Source organism: Lathamus discolor, chromosome 3, assembly GCF_037157495.1.
Source record: "Lathamus discolor isolate bLatDis1 chromosome 3, bLatDis1.hap1, whole genome shotgun sequence".
Taxonomy (NCBI): Eukaryota; Metazoa; Chordata; class Aves; order Psittaciformes; family Psittacidae; genus Lathamus; species Lathamus discolor.
Window position 1 is genome coordinate 41,578,831 of NC_088886.1, and position 26,488 is coordinate 41,605,318.

Sequence of the window (26,488 nt, forward strand, 5' to 3'; positions counted from 1 at the left end):
GACTAGCTTTAAAAGTGAAATCAAATGGTTGAAGAGAAATATATAGCCTGCATTCCTGAGCTATATTTTTTTTAATGCTGAATGGTAAGAGCAGAATTGTCCTCTATGGCAGGAAAAGAGAATTTTTATTGATAACAGCTGTAGAACCTTAGTATGGGTGATTAATTAAATTTTACTGTGTATTAGAATAGAATATTGCTAGATTGAAATTTTAATTTAACAAAAGAATTTGAAAACCTTGCAAAGCACATAGGTTCTTTCTCATTGTTAAGGTTTGTTTTAATAATGAGCTGTCAATGTAGACTTTTTTCATTTAATGCTGTGAGAAACATGCTGTACTTCTAGTTATGTTTCATCACATTTACTAGTGATTCAAAAAATTGGACAGAATGTCATGCAAATCTTTAACACATGGGAACTTTGTGATATTGACAACAAAGCAGCTTCAAGAGTTTTGTGTTATTTTATTCCTGTAGACTGAGCTGCAATGTGTAAACTGTGAAGCTTTTGTAAAAATTGAAGACAAGGAATTACTACAGTTCCCTGGAATTAAAAAGTTTCTCAAACATAAATTAAGAAAGTAAAATTTCATCTTAATTTAATCCTCTCTTTTCATCTGTAAAAAAAAACGTAGCAAGAAACTTCACTGTTGGCTCCAATTTGTATTTGTGCTTCAGAATCAAGACATCTACTTGGGAGCACTCATAAATCTGTCAAACCTGCACAGCGGATCAACACACTGTGTTGTTGCCTTGGACTTTTGGCAACATCCAGGAAAGAGGGGGAATCAAGATTTGTTTGTTTTGTCTTGCTGTGTTGTTTTCCCTGCCAACAGCTTCTAATTGCTAATATGCCAGAGAAATTAAGTAATTTTATTATTCATTGTTGATTTCTGGCCTTATAAAATGTTTACAACTTTTATAGATGTTCTGTTTTCTAAGGATAAAAAACCCCCACCATATATATATATATGTATATATATATATGTATTTTCTCCAGACTCTTATCTTACTTAAATGGCATTACAGCATGGCCTTTCTCTAGGGTGAATAAAAGAGTTGTTGTCCACATTTATCCTTTCCTCTTCCAAATAAAACGTGTGTTTGAATCAAGGCCTGTTTAGAAAGGCCTCAGAACTGAAACATTTTACCTAGCTGTTCTTAAACTAGCTGTTTTATAATCTGGTTTTAGTTACACTTCTGACAAAACCTGCTTGGTTGTCCTGAATCTGTATCAACAGGGGTTTCACCATTTTACTTCAGTGAGAACTAAGGTTGGGTAGGAAGTGGTAAACAGAGATCCTTATCAGCTCTTAAGGATACCAGTTCAAGTCATTTCATAGTTATTACAGTCTCAAGCTGTTTGCTTGACTTACAGGGCATAATTCTTCTATGTAATGTATTAAAGCTACATACACAGCCACCTCTTGAATCAGGAGGAAGCAGTGCTGCACAGCATATAGTGGATTTCTGCATAGCGTGACTGGAAGACAGACCTGACCTTGTGGCAAATTCATTGTGTATGATGTGGAAATTAAATAAGTCTCTTAAGTTTATCCTGTGCTTGAACTATCTTGAAGCCATCATGGTTTTCCCTTGTTCTTGCTGTGAAAGACTGAAGTATTTTCAAAAACTGGCAATACAGATTCTTTCCAGATGTTAAAGGAACTGCTTGAAGTTAAATGGACCTAAATAGTAGGTGATGTTTTTTACTTATTCTTTTCATTATGTCAAAATGACAAAGAAAGAGACTTACCAGTTCCTCATAATTCGATGTTAAACTGTAAGTATATGAATAAGGAAACAGTAGCATCTGGGAATACGAGTGAATCGTCAAGTATGCCTTGATTGTAGAAAGATGTTCACGAATAAAATCAGCCAAAGCCTTGGCCTCTTTTTCAGACTCAGGTGCAGAGCCACAGTAAGTGGAATCACAGGGGTTGTCTGAGGCCCCAATTGCTGGGAAGAAAGTTGATTTTATTAAGTCTTTAATGACAAAATTTTGTTGTTAGGAGAGTCATGTTACACCATTTTTGTACCTAAGCCTTGGAAATCCTACTGACACACATGCCATATCAGAAAGGATGTTTTATTGCGTAGTTAAGACACTGGGCAACATGACAGCATTGAATAAATATGCCCTGTATAGTGTGCATAGTTGGAAGAACATGTGTATTGACGCAAGGCCCTATGTTATGTAAGTGATTTGGGATATTGATTTGCTTCAGTACTTAACATATCTCCCCCATTTCTCAGGTGCTTCCAAGAAACAACCAAGTGAAACCACTCAAAAGAGACCCCTCTCCACCTAGTGAAACCAACTAAATGAAAACTATTTTGGTTTCTGTTCTGAACTCACAGAAGTGTGTGTGCATATATATACCTGTATATGTGTGTGTAGATGTGTGTGTATATGTATATATGCACATTTGTGTGTATATATATGTTCATAGAAGTAGCCATACCGATGATGCTAGTAATAACCAAAGTTTTGCCAAAGACTACTTCAAAAATTGAACGCAAGCTACTCTACAATGCTATACTGGTAGTGTTCACTCAAGCTTGAGCTGGACCAACCATAGGGTAGCGAAAGTCCATAATTAAGTATCTTGGTTATTTCACCTATGATCACTTGCAGCTATTGTTAGGAGACACTTACTGCACCAGCCAGAATTAAAATTCCTGTTGAGATCTGTCCCAATGCAAAAGCTACGAGCATTTTTAGAGCGTGTCTTTCTCCACATGCGGTTCTGAAATAGAATGGTGAAGCACAGATCAAAACTAAGAAAGTGTTCTAACAGTTGGCTTTTGCAGCAATAATCCTCTTGAGAAAGAAGAATGTACTTACGTTTGTCCAAGTGTAAACGTAACCATCAATGTTAACAACAGGCAAAACGTAGAAGTCCAAGCTGTTGAGAAGCGTGGTCAGGACAGTATCTTTTCCATAGGTCTCAACAGCCTAGTTGGAGAAAAGTAGAAAAAGCTGATGATGCCTTCATAGAGCTGTAACTTCTGTGTGATTTAAAGGCCTGGGTCTGAATTGGGAATTAATGAATGTGGTAGTCAATGTCTAGTCCAGGTCACTCTACCACATGGGGTGGCAGCTCTCTGGTATTACATATATTTAAAGGATTTACGCTGACTCAAACCACACTGCTGTTAGAAAGCCATCTCATTCTCATAGATAAATTATATGGTAAAGCAATGTTGATTTTGAGCAGGATGAAGAATCACCGGAAAGAGATTTTTGTCTATTAGTTTCTTTTTTACAGACGGAGCAAAGTTTCTGTCCATATATTCTCTCTACATCCTATCACCTTAAAGGTTTGGATTTAATTTATGTGAGAAGGAAAAAATAATTTTTTATATCTGTGTTGCAGAAAATTTTCATCAGTAACCAAAATTATAGAGAATATTTCCAACGAACATCCTTACACATTACCAGTCATAATGCTGTGGACGCGCATATTCATAAGGAGACAGATTTTTCTCTGTGCTTTTCTAGACACATACCTCAAATAACAGCCATAACTCTTGCCATAACCTGTATATCATGATTGTTCATGGCCCAGCGTTTGTATGCTTGTTTGCAGATTTATATCGGTGTCGAGGGAGCATGCAATGATCAGGGAAATTTGCTCTGTTTCTTTTACACAGACATAAAGGACAACACAGGGAGCAATGCAATGGAGAAAGGCATCTTTTGTCCTGTCACTAGCAAGTGGAAGGACGTATGTAGAAGCTAGAAAAGCTGGTTTAGATCACTAGAACTTACTTTTTCCTGGTTTTGGTTTGTTGTTGGTTTTCTGCTTGTTTTGGGGGGAAGATATATAACAATCCACCCCGCACATGTTGTTCTGTGGTGTTTTTTTTTTTACTTTTATGTCTAGAAGCAATCCCAAGTGAACCGTTGATGACACTCAGAGGACTGCACTTTTAAAGCACTTCTGCCTATCCACACTTGGATCCACCGAGCAGAGCCACTGCTGGTGTCAGGTATACCCATGAATTAAGTGACCAGACAGTGAAAATGACAGCTGTAGTGACGTGAATTGCTAAGAGAAAAATGTTAGCACATACTGTCTGCAGTCTTATTAGGAGATAATGAAATCACATTCCCATTGACTCCACTGAGATGTCACTTTCAATTTCCACTGCTCCATACACAAAACCGCATGGCTAGCTGATAAGACTGAGATTATACTTGCCACCAGTAAATGCCTCTGCCAGCGTGGCTCACTCATGTAATTTGGCTTTCCTTTGCTTGGGTTTTAAATCCAAGCTGCCGTTTCTGTGTTTGTTGCTTGTTTTGGGTTCTTTTAGTAGGTGTTGCTTTTTGGTTTTTTTTTTCACTCTTCAGGCAGGAACTCTTAAAAAATTTGAGATTCAGTCAGAGAACTGTTCTGCTAAGTTGACTGATCTCCCCCCACTGACGGGGAATACGCCTCTTCTTTGTCGAAACAAACATGCAGCATGCTTGTTTTTTCTACAAAACCAATCTCTCCTCACCACCTGCTTTAAATTGGTGGTGAGAAGGAAAAACAAAAGAGATAAAATTGCTTAATTCAAGGCCTAAACTATCCCAGCCTGAATTGAAGGTACTTTTATCTGTGCAGTTCTGTCCTAAATATGGTTTCACCATTCCATGCAACTTGAAGTGGCAGCTCAAAGGGATGTGTATGCATTGCCCTCTTCCTGAGTGAAGTTTAGGAAGCTTCATCTATGGTCGTCTTCCTCCACTTTTGGGTACATTTGCTCAATGCACTCTATGCTTAGCTGAGGGCAGGTTTCCACTCTCTCTGTTGCCTTACAGAGTAAAGCTGGTTGCAGGGTATAATACAGCACCTGATGCTGTAGGAAGATGGCTGTTCTGATGTGCATTCAGGTGCTTTCTGATGTCCCTTTGAACTTCCTTATTTTCTACTCCTTATGACTATATAGAGAACATGACTATGTTTGTGGCATTACTTGACCTGTTTGCTTGTCTATTACACATGCTTTTAGGTAGTCTTAAGCTACTGAAAGATTACAAGTGCAACCATTAAGATCTGGTTTAAGTAGATACACTCTAACCATACGATGTGCAGATAGTTATTTAGAGGTAAAATGTCAATCTGCAGTGGCCTCAGATTTCACTTCAGATTTTTTTTAAACAGAGTTGCATTTTTAAAATTGTTTTCTCATCATGAAGCTTACTGACTTCTTTCACAAACCACTGGCAGAAAGCAGGGCTGATCCACTCTCTTGCATGGAAACCACAGTCCATAAAGATGGCCTTCTTATTTGGACCACTTTTTCCCACCTTGAAAACAAAACAAAACAAAAACCAAAACAACAACAACAGCAGCAAAATAAAAAAGATATTAAACAAAAGAATTCCTATGCAGAACAAATCAGTCAGCTTCCTGACCTAAGAAGTCAAACTTTATATAAATATAGCATTCCTTGATTAAATTGAAACCTATAGGGTGCTCTATCTGTAGCTGACCATGATATTTGAGCTAAAACAATAGATTCTTAATAATTTATTTTTTATTAATGTAGAGATGCCTTTTCCTCAATTATTTGATTATTCTGCACTGTTGACTTATTGTACTGTCTCTAAGAGCTGATCTTGTTTGCTTGAATGATTATTATAAATGCTTTTGCAATTTTGAGCAAGTAATCTTTATCCTTTCACCTTTAAGTCATCGCACCTTATTTATTCACAAGAGTTACACCAAAAAAATAGCCATGGTTTAACCCCAGCCAACAACTAAGCACCATGCAGCCACTCACTCACTCCCTCCGAGGCAGGACAAGGGAAGAGAGAATTGGAAGGGTAAAAGTGAGAAAACTTGTATGTTGAGATAGATGAGAACAGTTTAATAATGGAAATTAAAAAGCAAAAAAACAAAACAAAACAATGAGAGAGCTATAAGTCCCAAGGAAGACAAGTGATGCAAACGAAAACAATTGCCCATCCAGTCCCTGAGTGACAGTCCCCCTAGCTAACCTTCCGCCTAGTTTATTGCTGAGCATGATACCATATGGTATGGAATATCCTTTTGGTCAGTTGGTGTCAGCTGTCCTGATTGTGTTTCCTCTCAACTTATTATGCATCCTCAGCCTGCTTGCTGGCAGGATGGTGTGAGGAACAGAAAAGGCCTTGATTGTGTAAGCACTGTGCAGCAATAACTAAAAGACCTCTGAACTATCAACACTGTTTCCAGCACAAATCCAAAACATAGCCCCATACCAGCTCCTATGAAGAAAATTAATGCTACCCCAGCCAAAACCAGCAGAGAATTACATTTCATGAAGATACAAGCAAATTTGTTCCCTATTGCTAGAAAGACTGACATTTATAGATCCTTTCAGAGTAAATGTGTTTACAAACAACGGAGAGAACATAAAGGTAGATGATCATTCAAACAGCTCTTAGGAGTTTGATTGGATTTATATGTCTGAACTTCTAATAATTCATTATGCCCCTTTTAAAAGGTGTTATATTTTCTGCAAAATATATAGTACTAACTTAGCATCATTGGTGGTTTAATAGACATCAGAATCTTGGGAGATTAACAGAGAAGAAGCCTGGCACAAAGAAATCTAAGCACTTACTTTGAGAAGATAAATTGACCGTCCTTCGTATGTTTCCCCAATTACACTGCGAGAGACAAGGCCTGGGTTCTGAGCAGCAATATCAGCAGTCCAAGCAGCTATCTGTTTAGTAAGGAGGTTAAATTTACTTTTGCCTCTGTTCCTCATGTCCAGGGTAATTAATTCACAGACTTTAAGCCGGAGCATCTAACCTCACCTAATATTTAATACAGTCTGTAGATTTCCAAGAATTAATTACAACTTGTACTGAGGTATATGTCTGAATTAAGATTATCTAGTATCTAAACCTGTCATTGGAGTATGGCTACTGGATTACAATACCTTTTGAATGATGATCCTATATACTTCTAACCTTGTCACCCCTAAAACTCTCTTAACAAAAGAAAACTTTTTCTCATTAAGTTAAATAGATGGAATGCCTTAAATCTTTTATATGTTGTAATGTTTTCAATGTATGACTTTTATTCATCATCACTTTTGAATTACTGACAGAAGTTCTGGGCAGGGATATGTAGGAACAGTCCACCAATGCCAGATACAGAAGAACTAATATCTCCTTAATTCTATTTATTATTTAAGGGAAGTAATAACAGCCTTTATTATCTTAATATTGGAGCAGATTCCCTTTGTTAAGTTGCCTTCAGAAGCTCACAAAGAACGTCGTCACATCCACACAAAAAAAGCATTTCATGCCCAAAGAGCTATCTAGAAACTAAGAAAAATACAGGAAACAGAAGGCAGATCTAGACAAACTGGCAAGGAAACACTGGAAATAATGGTTTACATTATGGATGTTATTGGGTTTTTTTGTATGCCAATAAGCTTTACAGAGTCAGAGACGTTCTCGTTCTTATTTTTAAATAGCCTTGTAAAAGGAAATTTTTTTTGTTTAAGAGAGTTGTGGTGGAAGAATATTGATTACTTCTGTATATGTTCTATATGTATATGTTCTACAGATACCACCTGGTATTTGTCTGAAAATGTAACGGCTGCTTAGTGGGCAATGATCGTCACAAAAATTAGATATTTTTGCAAGGAAAGACTTGAAAGGGAGATTGTCATACTTTTAAGTATAAGAACTGTGATGCAGTGGATGATAGGGGGCCACTGCAAAGATGTGAAGAGTGACATTGTCAAGATTATGTGACAGGAAAAATAAGCATGGCTGTGAAAAAAGCAGGGAGGAGGGGAGACTCGTGGAAGATGAAGAGCTGGAACTGGGGCAGGGAAAGAAATCAGGTGTTTTAACAGAGGAGATGAGAGAAGGAGTGAAAAGGGAAAAACAAAGTTAGTGGTGAAGAATGTCAGGCTGGTCATTGAATTTCTGACAGTTTCTTTGCAGCACTGGGAGCAGAAATAGAGGAAATAGGTGTAGGGGGATTGGTTATACAGATTACCCAAGTAATGAGCAATAAAGAAAAAGAGGAAGGAGAGTTTGGAAAAGGAGTTATCATATTAATGGATGCAACAGAAAAGAAAAACAGAAGCCATTTTGACTACAGGGGTTGATAAAATGGTAAACTTCTAGACTTTACTGTTTCCCAGTTGTTGTATGTTTCATAGCTGTGTCCAGTGGTACGAGCTTTGCTGTCAAATTGGGCATCCAGTGCAGCCTGCAGGTTGTCGATCAGAACTCTGCAATAAGGCACCATGAAAAGTGTAAAGAGAAACATGAAATTTGCTAACAGGGAAGTAAGCAGCAGGTAGACATTTCAGGGTCTTCCTGGAAGTAAGGCCACATAGATTGTGAAGTGAAATGTGGGGTGTTTGATTCATGCATTTGAAAATAAGATACATTAGGTTCAAGTTTCAACTTATATGTTGTGTCTCAACCTTCCCATCAGAATGATCAGGGAGCAATAGGTTCCTCCTAAGTAGCACCTGCCTACTTACTCCCATGCTAACAAATCTCCTGGGTGGCAACAGTTTGGTTTAGGAAGACCCAACCAAGCTTCCAAAGTTTAGGTGTGGTTTCATAGCTCTATTGTGGGTAGCATTATCCATCCTCCAAGCTACTTTACTGCAAGTGAGTTGGTCTGTGAAAGCAGAACACACAATGGCAAAAAAAACCCAGTATCCTGTTTGGTTAGGTTGGAGCCCTACTGTTCATTTCTCTCTGGGGCTGACACAAAGGCACAGCTCATTGTCAAGCATACTCTTGATGACCTTTTGCTTATATTTCAACCTTGGCTATCAAAAAAACTGAAGTCCTCTTGTTTTTCCAGTGCTTGTCTTAACATTCTTACAAATCTTACTGATCCAGGATATGTCCTTGATCACTTGTGATTTGCATAGAAGCAAGAGCAGGAGGCCAGTTTGAGAGACACCACCAGCCTTCAGAACAAACAGTGCAAATGACTACATTGACATGATGTCATGGCACTGCAGCTGCACTTCAAAAGAACTGTAACAGCTTGGGTTGTCACAAGGACGCTCCACTCAAATTTGTCAGGGACGCTTCCAGACATTATGGCCTTTGTTGCAATCAGAAGATTTGTGCATGGACCTGAGGGAGTTCATGAATATTACAGGAAAAACTAACATATGTACAGTAAATCCTCCTTAGCCAAAAAGGAAATTCCACCGAAACTGGATTCCTGTGCTGTATGTGGGATGTGATATTATTAAAAATTATTTATTTTAGAGTGTTTTTAGATTCTATTCCCCCAGTGGCATCCAAATAAGACATAGTTAACATGAGGCCAGTAAACTTAGGGATGGATTATCCTCAGATTTAGCAGACTGTAAAAGCCATGTTTCATGAGAACTGTGTTGTGTCCAGTGAAGGAGTTTGGTCTAATGGCAACAGTGGAGCTGGGAGACAAAAACTCTACATTCAGCCAAATGAAGTCATGAGAATTTGATCAAGTAACACTGACTTTCAGTGTCTGAATACATGACATTGACAAAATATCCATTACCCATCGGAGAAGCCTGATAATCAAGCTGGGCTGAGTCAATCTGCAATGCCCAGGTGGAGCTAAAAGAAGAATGAAGACAGACAACTCCCCTCCACTTCAGCCCCAAGTCAGCTTCTCATCTATGATTAAAGCTTAACTGGAAGACATGAAGTAGAAGAAGTTGGCTGGTCCTGCTCTTTTCTCCTTATGTTCCGATTAGTGCTACTCACTACAATGCTTCTGTTCTCAGGGATGTTTAATGTGGCAGTGTGATCTATTTCCTCCACTTAGGTTACAGTTGTATTCAGTCATAGAAACTCAGAGCTCTTTTACTTGTGAAATATTTAAGCCAATTAGGAGATCTCTCACTGGAGAATCCTTGCCATGAATCTGCTTGAGTGAGCCCAAGGCTGTCCTGGGAATCTGTTCTCTCCACTGTCTTAGTCCTTCACCTGGTAGCTGTCTTCTCTTTGTCACAAGTTGGGGTTTTTTGCCCCTCTAGCTGTTGTTCTGCAGCTTAGAGGACTCAGTGGGAAGCCCCTCATTGTGGCCCCTGGGGCTCATCATTTTATGGCTTCAGTTCCCTGATACTACCATGCAAAGCCACCTGGTGCACTTTGTGGCTCTTTCTAGACCTTTGCTGCATTTTGTCTTTAGTAAGAAATCTTCCTTTTTTCCCCTCCTTTAGTCCAGCTTTGTCTACTGCAATGAACTTTCACCTCTGGGAAATTCCTGATAGTAAGTCTTTGCTTCCTCTCTGTTACCTCTACCAACATTTCACCTCACCCCTTAAGGAGAGCAGCTACAGTTCATTTGAACAGCTGTGGGAAAGCTGAACCCAGAAGAAGCATCCGCAGGTGTGATGAATTTTGTGACAGGGAGATCAGCTGACCAATATGAAAAGATCAAACACATTTTCCCCAGTATTTAATTTCCTTCTATTCAAAATACAGTAGTGAGAACAAACTTACCTATACTCCACTCCATTTTCTTTCAAAAGATCTTCAACCTCAAAAGACTTGTCAGCTTCAACTCGGAAATCCACTTGCATTTTTGGCCTTACCAGTGTGACAGAGTCTGGTTGCCAAAAGTCAACCTAAAAGAAGACCAAAAGAACACATAAACAAATAAATACATACATACATATGACTGTTATTTTTCGGTGGGCACATGTGTGATGGTGATGTTGACTGTGATTAATATACTGAATTTCATTCATATCCTGTTACACTGACCCAACCTTTCTTGCCAAAAACACCAACCTAAATTTTAACTGGAAATAGATTAAGAAGATTTTATTAGGCCCTGCAATTTATGTGGCAGAGTTCTGCAAATGGCAGTGACAGTCTCACAAATGGGAAGTATTCTGTAGTGTCTGAGCGCATACAGACTTGAGAGTATAACTATCTTTACAGCTTCTTTCATTCTTTGGACAGATTTCTTTGGAGGTTTTTTGCATATAAGCATTAGACAAAAGTGGGCTCCTTACTCAGTAGCAGAAGGGATGCTATGTGAATGTTTTATATAAATCAGCTGGGAAAGATTGTTGTCTGCATGAATGCCTGTAAGACTCAGTTCACTAAAGTCGGTATGAGGAATCTGTATCTTTGGAAAGTGTTTAGTTCTGGGTGGAAAAATGACAGTGCTATTACTATTTGACATATTTTTGCTGAAGTCAGCTTGCAGACCTCAGGATTTACTGCCTTATTAAAGGCCAATGAAAGCAAAGCTGGTTTGCCAACCTAATGACTTTTCAGCCTTTCATCTCATGAGCGTAAAGAAAATTGAGGCTGATGGGCATATTCATGAACTATGTGTCTTTAAGTGAGATGGCTCTTCCAGGATATACTACTACATCAGTCTTGACTGATTGCTTTGTGTAACAATGGTAGTTCAAGGATCCTTTCTTTGCTTAAAAGAAAACAAACAATCCCTTTATACTACACACTTAAAAGCCAGCATGGTATATTAATTTTCTTAATATTGGCAGCATCATTGCAATAGTATATACTTCTGCAGAATACTGTTCCAGCATGCTATACTAGCCTGTTGATGATAGTTCTCCACATCTGTACTTCGTTAAAAATACCATCCTTTCATCCTACAGATAATGGTGTGTTTTTCACCAACAGCTATTTTGCAACATCAAAGCTGAGGAGAAATATTGAAAACACATTTGCTGTCTTTATTGTTTTTCTCATGTCATTGTGTCATCATATATTTACTTCAAGGTCAGTAAGAAAGATGCAACTTGGTTGAAGAGAAAGGAAGCTTTAAAGGAAAGTCAGAAAAGATGACATGAGAGACTAGAGGTCAAAGAAAAGTTAATTTGTTGGGAGTAGGGATTTTTATATTCACATGAGCAAAATGTTTTGCCTGTAATGGTAAAAGTTCTGGTAGCTGGAATTTCCATGTTATATCTATTGTGTTCTTGACAGCATGCCACACTGAACACAGCTTTTCAGATTAACTTATTTTATTAATAAATTCTGGTGGACACTTTGATGTTTGGACTGGGGTCACCAGGCTTTCTAGGAAGGTATTGGAATGTATTTGTACTGCTCTAGCTTTCCTTGTCCTATTCTTTCTGAATAAACACTTCAGCTGACTTGAGTGGTATCAAGATTAGGTCTTTAATTCAGTAGCATGCTTTTTTCTTTTTCTTTTTTTTTTTTTTGCTAAGATATATGTTAGTTGAACAAAAGGAGAAACGTTCATTTCAAATACAATATAGCCCTTTTCCCATGTTCTTTACCTCCATGTTGTTGCTAAGGGATTTGATGATTTCCACCTGCTCATCATTCTGCAGAATCACACGAAACACCTTTTGCCTGAAAGGAGAGAAGAAGATTGGATTTGAAACAGGTAAGTCAATTGAAAGGCTTTTGCTCATGCAAAAGAATTTGTGCAGATATAAAACCTGAGGTCTGTTCTTACCTATCAAAGGCAAGATCCTGCAGGTGAGCAGAAACAGCTGCAGCACCTATGAGAACCAAGAGCGCCCACATTTTTTTGTGAAGAAAATTCAGTTCTTCTATGCTGCTTTTATAACCCGTTTTGTTCTGCTTTTTATCAATCATATATCAGAACAACCCACTGAGCAACTGATAGATTATTCCTTTGGCCTTGTTTTATGTGTGTACTGTTTATGATGTGTGTTTTACTCCACACCTGTGAAAACAGCTGAAAGTCTCAAGGGGGACTGGCTACAGAATCTTGCTTTTGGGCTGGATAAACTCTTGGTATGAGAGAGTGAATTTAATTTACTTTGTTCTTTTCTGTTGAATGTGAATTTTAAACACTTCCCCCATCCCCAACCCCCCACATATTTGGTTGCTGAATTACAGACTTTATAATACTTCATGGTTTCTTTATGTAGTGGTAGAGGTCTGTGAGATGTTGCAGTGTAAATGGTCTAAATCACACAGAATTATCCATTTTCCTAAATTATATGGGGCTGACTGACAAAGGAAGAGGAAACACAATTGGGATGTACCATTTATCCTTTTTTTTTTTTTCTCCCCAACAGAAGAGTCCTGAAGTTGTTCTTTGCTGGGCCATTTCACTGAAACTTGTCAGGTGTCTACAGAACTGAGAGCGTACAAACTTCCAGTAACAGTGCAGTGGTACTTATATTCCACATATACTGTAACAATAATCTTGCATATTCTCTAATCATGTAAGGATCAGAAGTGAATATCTTAAATTAAGTATACATGTAGGCCAAGAAAAACCAAATGAAATGTAGTCATACAAAAACATTTTTAGATTTACCTTTCATGTTGTGCCTAAACTACCTGAGAAACTATAGTGTGTTTGCATGACTGCACTTGTATCTGTTTAGTTTTCATTAATGAGTACTTGGCATTAAATGTAATGTCAGTTGTTTGTTGAGGCAGTTTCATGAGGTGACTGATGTTTTCAACAGGGAGCCTCTAAATGAATTGGTGTATAAATATATAAAGAATGGAATTTATGAGCTCCATTCTGTGTTCTGTTATGCTTAAGTGACTAGACAAATTAGAGGGGTTCAGACACAGGTAATCTTGGAGATGTTCTTTGAATCCAAGACTGCTATTTTGCAGAAATCTACATATATGCATATCATCTAATGTGAAAAATTATTAGAAAATCAACATATATTCATCTTAGATTAAAAGACAGTTATATTTTAAAAATGCAAAAACTTAAATAGTGACCATTTTAAGAATGAATGTGGCATCAGACTCTGCACCTAATTTTTTATGAGGTTCTCTGGAGTCAACTCAGTAAAGCTACAGCATCCTTACAGAATACTGAGAAATATATTTCTAAAATCAGTGTAGATAAAATGCAGCATTTTATGCTTAACAATATGATTCATGATATGTTCCTAAAAAAGGAGACTCCAAAACTGCACTGAGCCTAATTATCCAAAACTGTCTTTGCCAAATCATAGGGTTTGAACTTACTTTACAATTAATGACCTAATTTGAAGCACTGCAGGCTCTTGCCCAGCAATAATTTTGCTTCAAGTCAAGTCTCCTAAGAAGGGTGACAGCAGGAGTTATTCTGACAGAGTGCCAAAACAATACTGCAAAGTCTTCAGAAGTTTTAATTTTATGGTGATGAGATCTACAGTATCAGAGAAAATGGTCTGATCCCATGAACACTGCTAAGACGATAATGTGGAGATGATCAAGCCCATATCTTGCAATGAATAAATGATCAGAAGAAGTAATCAAACAAATTGCAGATGTCATAATTCCCTGTTGAGCACGGAGAAGCATCTTGAAAATGGAAGACTGCCAGATTTCAGTACTTGAATTTACTTTTAAGAAATTCCTTGCTTTTTCATGCAGTTGGAGATGATGGGGGTTTTTTATTGTGCAGGGTTTTTTTTCTCCAAACAATCACCGATACAGCATTACTGCCATCAACTACTGAGCTGGCAAGCATTACTGAGTACTATAATTTCTAATGGCAGTCTTTGCTGTTTCCATCCCAGACTAGGTCAGAAAAAACAGTGATCTGGAGTCCTACTTAAGTGATTTATTTTGCATCTCAGAATTGATGATTATTTGTCAGATTAGCTCAGAAACTAGATCTAAACATTGTCTTGTTCTTCTAACTAGATAAATGTTTAGTATTTGTATGATAAAGGGGCAGCATAAGGGTAAATAAAATAGCAAATGAAATTTGGTTAAGCCATCTGTTCTTTTTAGCATCTGATTATAAGCCAGCAGTGCATCAGTTGGCCATGGCTGAGTAAGCCTTGGCCTTGCCTCTGTACTCAGTGTAAAGTAGCAAAGTTTCACCTATAATTTTGAAAAGGTATAGAATGAATATTTAATTGTTTTTAATCCAGAGAGTAACAAAACCAGCTGAATCCCAAAAGGAGTGTGTGTAATGATTTCTTTCAGCATATGTATTTTGTCTTACACTTAAGGTGAGCACAGCTGAAAAAAAGTGTCAGGTTTTGCAATTTTGTTGCAGTTCTTTGCTTTTGTGATGATTAAAAATCAAGCCTCCTGTAATGCTGCCACTTACAAGGACTGTTCCCTGTGTTTAGTGACATGAGCTGTAAAAAGTTTGATGCTAATAATTGGCTATATACCAGCTGAAATTAAATTTTGTGGTAATTTCTTATTTCAGTTTTAGGAATAAAAACACTCTGATGCTCCGCTTTGAAGGCTAACTGCAGGCTGGTAAAAGGAAAAAATACACATCAATGTTAGCATTTCAGAATCATCCTTTATCCTCTGAAGCTTTTTATCCCTTTTGTTATCAAACTGAGTCCAAAAGTCCAAAACGAGGATACATAATGTCTCTTTTTCCTAGGAGTTTCAGCAGATAGAGACTTCCTGAATCAGATAGTATATTGAGCTATATTTTAAAAAGTCTGCTATCTTTTAGTCGCAAAATAGTCTCAGTTCTTATAGGCCTTGATTGATAAATTTATCTTCTTAATATTGTTTGATATTTATTATGTTCCAAAAGATCAAACTCCTCAATGCCCAGATCTTAACATGGCTTATGTATGTAATGTAGTAAAATCCTACCATGTGCCCCAGAACAGCCACATGTGTTATGGGGACCCTCTTAACATCATTTATTTGTTAAGATAATATGTGCTAACCTTAGTTTTGAAGAGTTATAATATTGAATATAATCTGAAGACCTTTAAGAGTAATTTGAAGAGGTCAGGATCAGCAGAATCTGCTATCCAGCATGTGCTCCAAGCTTTCTTGGTACTTTTTCTGTATTTATATATTATTAATGTTGCATCTTTTAATTCATCAGAGGCTTTTTCAACTTTAGTGCCCTGGGACATGCTCATATCCAACTGTCTGGTAGCTGTGTGTAGGTATCTTCTTCCCCCCCCCCCCCAGATATACGGATGCTACTTAGCATGTGAACAGAAACTGCATAAGGAGATGAAAGAATGGGAGTGATGAGATCTAAGGTATAGAGCAAAAAAAGCTGGCTGTCATGACTTTGGGATGTGTTCTACTTCTGCTACGGACTCATCAGGTGAGAAAAACCAAAACCTGTAACTGTTCTTTTCTAGGGTCAGTGGATTCTCGCCAAGGATTCTCAACAAGGATTCTCCTGTGAAATAGGTATCATATTTTTACCATTGACCTCTAGTAGTTGGGATTAAGACTGAATATATTCATTATGTGATCAATGCACAGATTTCTTAGTGTTTAAAAGGTATTTTATATCTCTAGCTAGAAGTTGTTGCATATACCATACACACTCAGATTCTTATTTGCTTGAAAAAAAAATCAAAAACTGAAATACACTAAAATAGAAGCAGTGAATAAAAGTGTTGGCTGTGCCAGAATTCACAGAAACCAAGCACTGAGAATCTGTTTAGAGCCAAACAGAGAAAAAAATACTTAATGAAGAAATGAGAATGACTGCCCTCAGACCCATTGGTTACAGACATCTGCTGCTGGGTTAGCTTGTCCTTGGAATGGGCCTTCTGTACAAAGGTGTGGTGGGTTGTCATACTCAAGCCTATTCCCTGGCATCTGTAAGGCTGGCAGGGTCACAGCAGGACTTAGCAACAGTACAAAGGAAGTTGTAAGGTCCTTCCCCTTACACCTTTAAGGCACTGAGATCAGCATGTGGTAGGCAGTGAGAGATCACACCTACAGTGAAAAGTTCATGATCTAAAAAGTACATGAGTAAGTAGGCATGCAGTGCTGTTACTAATAGAAGCCAGTTGAAACTTTCATCATCTTGCAGTATCTGAAGGGTGTACAAGTTTCTCGTCTGGAGTAGATCAGCGCAACATTTACACCTATATAATTTCTCTACTGATGTCAGAACCAGATGTTGCTGAGGCAGTGCTAGAATTATTCTGTAATGAGATACAGGAGTATCTGCCCACTGTTGAGGCCTCTCCAGGACATCTAATGTGGGTTGTTAGCACATTGTCTTCTCAGTATTCCCCTAGTTCCCATTCTAGGCTCTGCAGGGGCTGAAGGTAAATCAGGCTGTCAGTGTGCAACCATCCACCCTGCGTTTTGACAGAAGGGTTTAGACAGACAGATGAATCTCCATTTCATCCAGCTAAATATGATCCAGATAGCAATGCTGTATTGGAGTTAACACAGCACAGCAGGATCACTATGAGTGGGAGTAGACAGATGATAGATAACAGAAGAGACCAGGATCCATAAAAAGCCATCAGCAAGAATGGTTTGAGGAAGAGAATGGACTGAGCAGCTTGATTCCATACTTAGGCCTAACAGATTTTTTTATTTTTTTACCAATTGCTGGGTAATTTAATGTTCCATTTTGCTTTTTGTATATGGTGGCCTTCATGGATGATGTAAATCATGAACATTCATCTTCTGTATAGCTTTTTTTTCATCTGTAGACCCGATAAAGTTTAGAGTTTAGTGGTTGAATACTTACCTTCAACTCTGACTGATCTGGAGCCCTTTTCTGAGAAGCAGGTTTTATCAACTGCAGTTATACCTGGGTAAAGGTCAGGGATTTCTACAGCTTCAGAAAACCAAGACTGTTTAGGAATTAATAAACTTTCTCAGTTTGCACTTATTGAAGTATCCAAAATTCATAAGCTGCAGAAGAAAACAGAACTCTACTCTGACTGAGTAGAACTTCAGCTAGTTCTCTGGGCTCCTCCCCAACAAAACATATACATTAAAGCATCATTAAAATTAGTTCCCTTCTTGCTTTCTACCAGAGTTTGTAGTTAGATTTTATATGTCATATTGTAAAAAGGAAAAAAGAACCCAAAAAATCATGTAAGAAACTACCAACCCAAAAGTCCAAATAGATTAATTGGGTAATCTGCACATCAATTTGTTCATGTAACAGTGTGCTCCTTTTCAGAAGACTCATGGTTCTTAAATGATCAGTAGTCATAAAATTCTTCCCAAAGCAATTGGACTAATAACCTATACTTGGACAGCATTATTAAAAGACACATCGCAAAAACCGTAGTGATAACTCACTCATTATAAGGGTATGGGTTAGCAAATTAAGCCGAATGAATTAATCTTGGCACTCTTTGTTCCTCTCTGAATATGTATGTAAACAAAGTTAAAACTGAGTGGAAAGCCTCTGTCTGATTTTCGTAAGTGTATTAGTTATTCGTAAGACATCACATGGAAATAAAAAATACAAGAAATCAAATAAACAGTACTGAAGTGTGTGGAACCTAATCTGACTGAGGTGTGGATTTTTCTCTAGGTGAAAAGTTCTTTTTATTTAGTTCTTTTTTATTTAGTCAATGAATAAAGATAAAACTGGACTTCTCAGGAAATTAATACTTTTCTATTTTTCAGTAAACATGAGGCTTCACAGAACAAAGAAAAACACAGAATGAAAACAATTTCATCATGCAGCCACAGTCTAATCTAGCTTTCATGAATTTATCTGGAAATTAATTCAGTTGGACACATCTCTGTTAAACTTGAATGAAACAGACCTTGACGAACCGAAAAAGAAGCAAGTTGCTGAAAATAAAATGTCACCATTCTTGGGAAAATTTTTTGTCTGTACACATGGAAATGTTTAGGCATCAGAGATAAGATAGCTGCTTTAAATTCAGTGTCCAAATTCTGCTTTATTACACCCATGCAAATCTGGCTGTTTAAATTCAGTTGTTTTGCTTTTTTGCTTGGTAGAGCATGATCGAAACAATTATTTTCCACCAACTTGATTGGAAATAGTTTATAAAACTAGTTTGTAATACAGGTATTTCAAACACTAGGACCATGCAAGTCCAGTTTTAGACAAAGGCTTTGTGCTACTAATTTTTGCTTGCTTCTTACTTACAGTTCTCTGCACTTCTCAGCTTCCAACCCTGAAATCAGATCTACTGGGAAGGGGTACAGGAGAAGTAGAGACCATGCTTCAATTCACTGCCTCCTGAAATGTCACAGCTACTTGAAGCCCTTATATTTTCTGTGAATTATTTAAGATGTTTTCTAAAAAAGATACATTTTGATGTGGAAATGTTGCTACAGTGCTTCGTGAAAATGGTAGAAAAGGTATCACAAGGCCCTGCGCTGCATTCTGAAGCCAGTATGTCACACCTGTGGTGTTCTGTGACTGAGGACTCCAGCCATGCAATACAGCAGCTCAGCTGCTGCTTTGGTGCAAATGTCATCAGCAGATCTGGTCCAAGAGCCTGGCCAGACAAAAAAAAAAAAAAAAAGATATATAGATATACAAAAATACTATTTTTTTTATTCTATAAAACCCCATAATACTACCTTAAGATGTTTCACAGTGAAAGGTGAAGTTCCTTCCCTGCTGTGGTTAGCTGGTTTTTACTACTCTGTAGTAGAGTGTTTGTAGAGGGTGAGGGAATTATTTCCTCTCCTTCTGCTGCCAAAGATTTTCCTTCTTAAGCAAAGCCACCTCTTGGTTTGTTCATTATGTTGCTCACCTTTGACCTTGCTTTCTCACTGAAAGGTTGACAACAGAATATGTGAAGTTTAGAATTTTGCGTGTTTCAGATTCATGTATAGATAATTAAACATTTTGCTTTCTTTATGCTGCCTTTTTGCCACCCCATTTTCTGAATTAGATGCATTGCTGGAACTTCTCACATGTTTGAAGAAACTGGTAATTGTTATTCAACCCAGGAAAATAAGAACAGCCCATGATGTTCAATACCTTCTCCTCACCAAATAACAAGTTTTGTCAGGGCTAAATAATAGAAATAGAATCCCGTAAGGTTGTCAGTCATACCTTTCTTGATGGGCACTATGAATGGTACATACTGTACCCTTGAGATGCAGAAACTTTCCCCCTTCCCTCTGGCCATTTTAAGGTCGAGATTGGTGCTTCAGCATGTGCTAATGGAAAGTCCTGTTCTTCATGAGTGATCCATGTGGAACAAGCCAATGAGGGGTACATTATAGGAGACAGACAGACCATTCTTACATATAGTAGACATGAAAAGTGTCCTTGAAACGTTTATGCAATCCCAGAATAAACTTTCCAAATTATGCTGAATGTAGAGGTATTGAAAATTAGAGAGATGGTTTTTAATGATTTGCTTTACTAGCAGTTAACATCTGATTTAAACTTGGAATTGCAGAGTTGAACTCATCACACTTTTAGTAAACACATGAATGTATTAATGGAACATATAATATTTGGATTTTAATTTTTTAAATTATTTATTTATGTTTAAGATTTACAGATTTGTGATGTATAGGCAAGGGCTATTATATACTCAATGGGAGTGTAAGCTTTAAGAGAGGGGTTTGACTAACAACACTGCTGAAAGAATACCTAGGCCCAAGGGAAATAAACCTGCTTCTCCTTATCCTACTGCTGTTCTCTGATTTCTGTTTTAATGAAAAATATTATAAGGATTCATTGGTCCTGTAATGCAGATCTCCATGATATTTTATGAGTGGATTTATAGACCTTCAAAGACTTTTTACAGATAGAAAGACCACAGATGTCTTCAAGGTGAGTTGCCGTTCATACTTTTATTGTGGTAGTGTTTATAGGGGTCTGTTGGGATGGTGAGGTTTCCAAACCCATATAAACCCTCTGCACTAATAAATGTAGCATGGAGCAGCCTTGCTTCATATTTCAGGCTCTTGAGCTCATGAAGCCATGTGGCACAGGTAAAGCAATGCAGATTTGCTAGTTTAAGTCCTGATATCTTGCTGCTGAATGTTTTTCTACAGATTCAGGGTTACTGTTAACATGCCTGCTGAAGCTGATATGCCAGAGGTTGCTGTAATATGCTTTGCATTTCCATTCTGTGGTCTGGCAGAAGTGAGACAATTACTCTTAGCGCTTTGCTATTAGTAATATGAAGATACCTGAAAAAGTGCTGTTTGCGAGACCCAATATTTTTTGAAAGATTTGAGATCAAAGTATCAGCAGTTCTAACTGGATGGCAAAGCAGTTCAGCCAACACACTGAACAGGAAAATTAGAAACAGTCTTCAAAAACTGATGCTGCTGAGTTCTACCTGAATTTTCTTTATCCCCTGGCTGGTAAGATGCAAAACAGAGTTAAGAAATTCTGAAGGCATGGTAAAAAGTGGGAAGCCAGGTTGAGAATAAGAGGTAATCAAGAGTCTAAGATTAAAAGTTTCATCCTGTCTCTACTGCACTATCAGCAGACTTTCAATTCATTAATGGATGCAGTTCTGTAAAAAAAAAAAAATAAATAAAATAGAAAAAAACCCCAAAAACCTAAACCCCCCAAAACCTGGTTGTCATTAGTAAGTTGTGTGTGTTCTCGCGTTTGTTTACTGTATGTCTAAGTGTTATTTAAATAAATGCTGTCTTCAACTGCCAGAACAGAATAAAAGCAAGAAAATGAAAGTGATACACAGACCTCCAAAATGTTCAATGTACACAAAAAGTTGGTCTTATATCTATTTCTCTTGATATTCCAGATTAATGAATGCTTCAAAATCAGGAGCTGTGTAATGCAGTTCGCCGGGGAACAGGACCTTTGTGCTTCAAACCCAGGTTTGCTGTCTGCTTTCTTGGGTATCATGCTGTGTTATCCTGTTCACAAACATATCAACTGCCACCTTAGATCTGTTTAGCCTAGTGCTCCCACTGCTACCATTGGAAAACTTTTTCTGAACATCACTCTTCTGATGGTTGAAACTGTCTTTTAACTTATAACCTGAATTTGTTCATGATAAGCTGATACTCAATTATTCAAGTACCAGTGTCATCCCTTAGCTTTAGAAAAGCTTCATTTTCTTTCCTATAATGTATTTATGAGGAATAACCCTATCTTATCTTAGATTTTATTTTGCTAAACTAAACAAACCAAAGCATTTCCTGGATTAAACAAGCTTTTTTTTTTTGTTTGGCAGAGAGGTGTGCACTTCATTCTTCACTGCCTTCCTCTGTGCTCTCAACTTTTGCTTCAGTGACTAACCAAACTACCATTTCACAGAAGGAACCACTAGAGAATTTGCTTAATAACATCAGTGTTTTCCTAACTCCTGACAGCACTTCTTGTCACACACTGTAGCATTGCAATAGCTTTCCCACCATGGCATTGCATCAGAAACTTATGATCAGCTTGGTTTTGACCACAGCTGAAGCAAATATGTTTCTGCAGAGCAACAGCATCTTAATCAGCTGATGAAGAACATGCAGGGCCGAGTGTTTTATTCAGTCATGTACTTTAATCTTTTCTGTAGTTAACTGACACTATGCATAGCTCATTACTTCAATGACCAAAGCCACTGGTCACTTTATAACTTCCATTTTAACATATCATGGACACGCAAAGGAAGTGTCCTGTAAATGTTGGCATTAAGGTTGAGAATTTTAATGCAAAACCACCACAACATTCAAAATTATTGGTACCAAGCAAATACAATGGGCCTGCAGCACTCCTTTATCAAATATCTATTTAAAAGCATTTAGATATTTCTTTATGAAAAGTGGAAAAAATAGAGTACTTGTAGGGAAAATATTCATGAGTTTGGTTATTTTTTCTTTTCAGGTTTACATTTTCAGCCTCAAAGTTCATGAAAGAAAAATGACTAGTTTTGCCTACTGGAAATAATTCTGGATCAAATCAAGAATTTATGCAGAATGAAAGAAGAAAAAAAGCTCTTTTCATCAACTTTCTCCTTCATTACCTTCTAAGATGTGACTCTAACATCCAAAATAGTTAAAACTGTGATATAACTGTTGTATTTCAGTAAATTCTTACATCATGAGTGGTGGATGGGTGAGAGGTGGATCACTTTGTTACAAGGAAGGCTCTTCACATTTTACAGGGAGGTTGCTTGGAAAAACATTTGTTTTGAACCATTTTGTAGCTCTTACTCTTTGAAGCTCATTCTTGTATCTTCATAGCCACAAAAGAAAGGAAATACCTGCTTGCTTATTCTCTCACAACTGCTATGCAAACAAATCGTGGTTCAGTCATTGCATGCCATTGCAGATGCACAGGAATGTGTGATGGAGATGTTCACTTAAATGGCTGCTTCAATGCTGGTGGGTTTTTTTTTTTTTTTCTGGGACCAAAGAACCACAGAAAATACTGGGAAGACAGATGGGAAGTCAGAGGTATCCCAGACCCACTAACAGCAGCACAATGAAAACTGGAGTCCTTGAATGATAATAAAACCACTGAGTTAGTAAAAACTCAACTGATGGAGCTCTCATGTGGAACATATTGTGTCTACAATGTTACAGGTCATTTCCTTTGCCTTTCTCTATAAACATGTTTTTCAAATTGGTTTCAAGTTCGTCCAGCTGCTTAAAGCACAGTATATTGGAAGCATATTAATATGACAGATAACTAGCAGCTGTTGTTGGAAAACTGACAAAGCAAAGGGTAGATGTTGCTTTGGAGGATGAACTTGCGCTTTCAGGCAAAACATCTTCCTCGATATTTTACTTCTCTATGAGTTTCTCATTGCAAAGGCTGGACCAGTAACACTAGGTGGTCACATTTTTTCCAGATACAGCCCTAGCCCAAGCATATCTTGTAAGAAACCGATATGCTGATGGACTTATTGTTCAAGGCTTTGAATGATAGGCAAAAAATGTTCTTAATCTCTCAGCAATTTCTCTCTCTGTTAAAGAAGATACTGTCATCGGTTAACCCTGACTCTACTTTATTCCTATTCATAGAACTATTTTTGTATTAGGATTTGGTGACAGTGTATTTATTTGATGACATATGCTCCTGATGAAACTCTATGTTCCAGAGATGATCTAATCCATTTAACCATGTCCTACCTCCTATCTTTTCAATTCAGACTTTGTTTTAAAAATATTTCCCTCAACCCCCAGGGACAGTTTGGTTAAAACACCAGAAAGCTACACTTTTCATGACTCAAAGAAATACAATTTTCTTTACTAACTGTGTGTTTGTTTGGTTCTTGGGTTTTTTGTTTGTTGTTTTTTTTTTTTCTTCTCTAAACCACTGGATGCTTGGCCTGAGAAAGAGAAAAAATACACCACAGTCCATTTAACTAGCAACATTACATTCCTATTTTGTATTTAAATCTATCAAGACACATACTGTTTCAGGTTTATTGCTGTTATGATCCTGCAAGTTTCATACAATTCACGTTGCCTGTAGCTGTCAAATACCATACGGCTTCCTTAATAAGAGAGAATAAACATACACATACTTTGATCTAGTTCACTGCTTCAAAGTTTAAAATATCCTCTGAGAGCTTTCCATGGAATTTCAAAAAACAGTTATTGAGAGGAGTAATTATGAAAGCAGTAATTTTCTCACTGATGTTTTTCTATAATTCAGAGTTGGGTGGTAAAAGCATTATGTTTCTTTATATTTTTCCCCCCACAGTGTAATCTGCAAGGACTTTTGATTTATAACGTTTTTCTTTTATAACTCACCCTGCCCTGAGGAACTGCGGTCAGACAGAAGGCTAGGAGAGTGGAAGAATGCAGACAAACTATGGAAGCATATGTAGCACCCTGACAAATGCAAAGCATTTAAAAAAAAAATAAAATCAAATCTGCTTTCAAATAGACTTGCATCAGGAGTTTTTAAGCGTGTTTCTGGGCTAGGCCACATGGTTAGAGGAAGATTGCCTTGTGTAGTCTGTTTTCCATTCAGAAATTGTGCTGACCTTCATTCCTTTCATAATTTTCTCACATTACAGCAGCAATTACTTATGTAGAAAAAGGATTTAATGGATGTTATACTTCTTTTTATGCAGTTTAGCATCTGGAAACTTGGGAGGAAAGATTCTGCTTCCTAGGGACTGCATTTTGAGAAGTGCTGACTTAGGCCACAATCCCATGCAGTCACAAGGATGCAACTGTATGGAGTTCTTTGCAGATCATTACAGGAGGCTATATAAAGTTACAAGTTGACTTTTTAAAATTGCATTAATACTACTTCAGGTACTTATTTGATTTTATTTTTTTAATTTGTTGCAAGTTGCACATTAATAAAATAGCTGTTTAAGGTTTATGCCTCTTTAGCAAAAATGTAATCATGTTGTTACAAAATAGCCCAGTGCTGAGAAAAAAAGAAAAAAATTGTTTGTTTAAAAAGAAAATTGAAGTTCTCTAAACAACAAAAATGAAATGTTTTATTTACTTTTTTTGTCTTAGCTCCTCTGAGTCTTTTTAAAATATCATTTAGAACTAAATTCTTTCAGATTGTTGTTTTTAATTCTTGTATAGATCCTGAGAGTAGTTTCCGATATGTTTGCCAGCTAGACCAAATTTTTAAGGCTGTAGGAGAAGGGAGTTATATTTTACACGTAGGGTCAAATAACTCATAGGTTTTGCAATCTAAGAACAATCTTCACTGCAAATCCACAAGATTTGAAGGATTTTATACTTCTTGCAGGTCTTTAGAGTCAGTGTTTCCATGGTTTTACAAGCTCCACAGGGAAAATGATGAATCTTGTAAAACACATGTTCATGATACAAATGGTTAATCTAAAATATGTCACCATGACTCATGCCTGTTTCAGGATGTACAAATAACAGCATAAAGCAGTCTCTCCTGCCATCTTTGAACTGTATATCCTTCTATCAGAGTTGTAAACTGTTTGGTGGGAGACACAGCGCATTCTGAAAGAGTGAAAGGTAGTCCAAAAGGAATACCATCCCAAGGGACAAGAAGCCAAAAAATATCACAGTGTGTGCTGAAGCTCTGCCAAGGCCTTTTCTAACTGTTCCAAGCTTATCATAAGCTGTCTTTGCTCTAAAGTAATGTTGTCAGTATCATGAACTGCAACCTTAGCGCAAGGCCAACACTGTTTCTAATGAACAGCAGCGAGTTTGCAGGCTGTTACGAACTGCAGCAAGAAGTGAGAAATCTGAAGCTGTCTAATGAGTAAATTATTCCATCACTTTTCCCTCTGTCTCAGAAGTAGCCTCCAGAATAATAGAAAGCTTCTTACAAGTTAGCTAGTCCACTGCTTTTACCCAAAGCTGGATAACCTGTGTCGCTGTTGACAGCTGTCCAAACTACCTGCTCTTAATTCTTCAGTGCTACAGATGCCAAAATTTCCCCTTGCAGGTGTTGCAAAAAGAAATGGTAAAGTTTTGAAAGAAGCTGTTTATGAATGGATGAACCTGGTTGAACTTGGAACATGGTTTCTAGTCTAATGCTCTAAAAAGAAAATGGTAGAGGCTTGTAGCGGCAAGTTCAGGGCTGTAAATACCCTGCTTGTCCTGCCTGCTAAGGAGTTTTGGAGTTTTATCACTAGGCCGAGCAAGACGGAGCTGCACAATTTTTCCTGGTTTGATTTTTTTTTTTTAATTATTATTTTATTTTTAATGCCTGTCAGATGGACAGTTAGTTTTGGGGGAAACCTTTGGTTTATCTTAAATCACCTTAAATCTCCTACTAAGCTCATACTTGCCCCCAGAGGAGCAGAGGAGACTGAGTCTTAAAAGGAGTTGAACATGACTGAAATTATTTTGGCAATCACAACCAAACCACTTCCTCCTCATGAATTCTGAAGCATGATTTATGTAGGATGCAATGCTAGTGTTAGGTAAGGTT

The 26,488-nt window shown here is 37.4% G+C and overlaps 1 protein-coding gene and 2 long non-coding RNA genes across 5 annotated transcripts in view; 2 read left to right on the forward strand and 1 right to left on the reverse strand.

The window, feature by feature from the left end:
• The window catches only part of CPB1 (carboxypeptidase B1), a 32,351-nt gene extending 7,915 nt beyond the window's left edge, over positions 1-24,436 (reverse strand). The window contains exons 1-9 of the mRNA XM_065674888.1: positions 24,355-24,436; positions 12,258-12,333; positions 10,474-10,598; positions 8,138-8,237; positions 6,603-6,704; positions 5,200-5,301; positions 2,848-2,958; positions 2,659-2,749; positions 1,756-1,958 (exon numbers count right to left, since the gene is read on the reverse strand). Of these exons, the coding sequence (XP_065530960.1) occupies positions 1,756-1,958; positions 2,659-2,749; positions 2,848-2,958; positions 5,200-5,301; positions 6,603-6,704; positions 8,138-8,237; positions 10,474-10,598; positions 12,258-12,263 (840 nt within the window). The 5' untranslated portion in view covers positions 12,264-12,333; positions 24,355-24,436. The remainder of the gene's footprint in view (positions 1-1,755; positions 1,959-2,658; positions 2,750-2,847; positions 2,959-5,199; positions 5,302-6,602; positions 6,705-8,137; positions 8,238-10,473; positions 10,599-12,257; positions 12,334-24,354) is intronic.
• Positions 3,909-16,132, forward strand: LOC136012093 (uncharacterized). 2 transcript variants are annotated; one of them, XR_010611573.1, is made up of 3 exons: positions 3,909-3,995; positions 12,312-12,367; positions 13,032-13,394. It is a non-coding gene; the product is annotated as an uncharacterized LOC136012093 (long non-coding RNA). The 2 variants fall into 2 exon arrangements; XR_010611574.1 differs by lacking the exon at positions 3,909-3,995 and adding an exon at positions 16,053-16,132 and having other exon boundaries at positions 12,234-12,367; positions 13,032-13,128.
• Positions 20,345-22,624, forward strand: LOC136012092 (uncharacterized). 2 transcript variants are annotated; one of them, XR_010611572.1, is made up of 3 exons: positions 20,345-20,455; positions 21,402-21,477; positions 22,478-22,624. It is a non-coding gene; the product is annotated as an uncharacterized LOC136012092 (long non-coding RNA). The 2 variants fall into 2 exon arrangements; XR_010611571.1 differs by lacking the exon at positions 22,478-22,624 and adding an exon at positions 21,837-22,449.
• Positions 24,437-26,488: the final 2,052 nt, after the last annotated feature.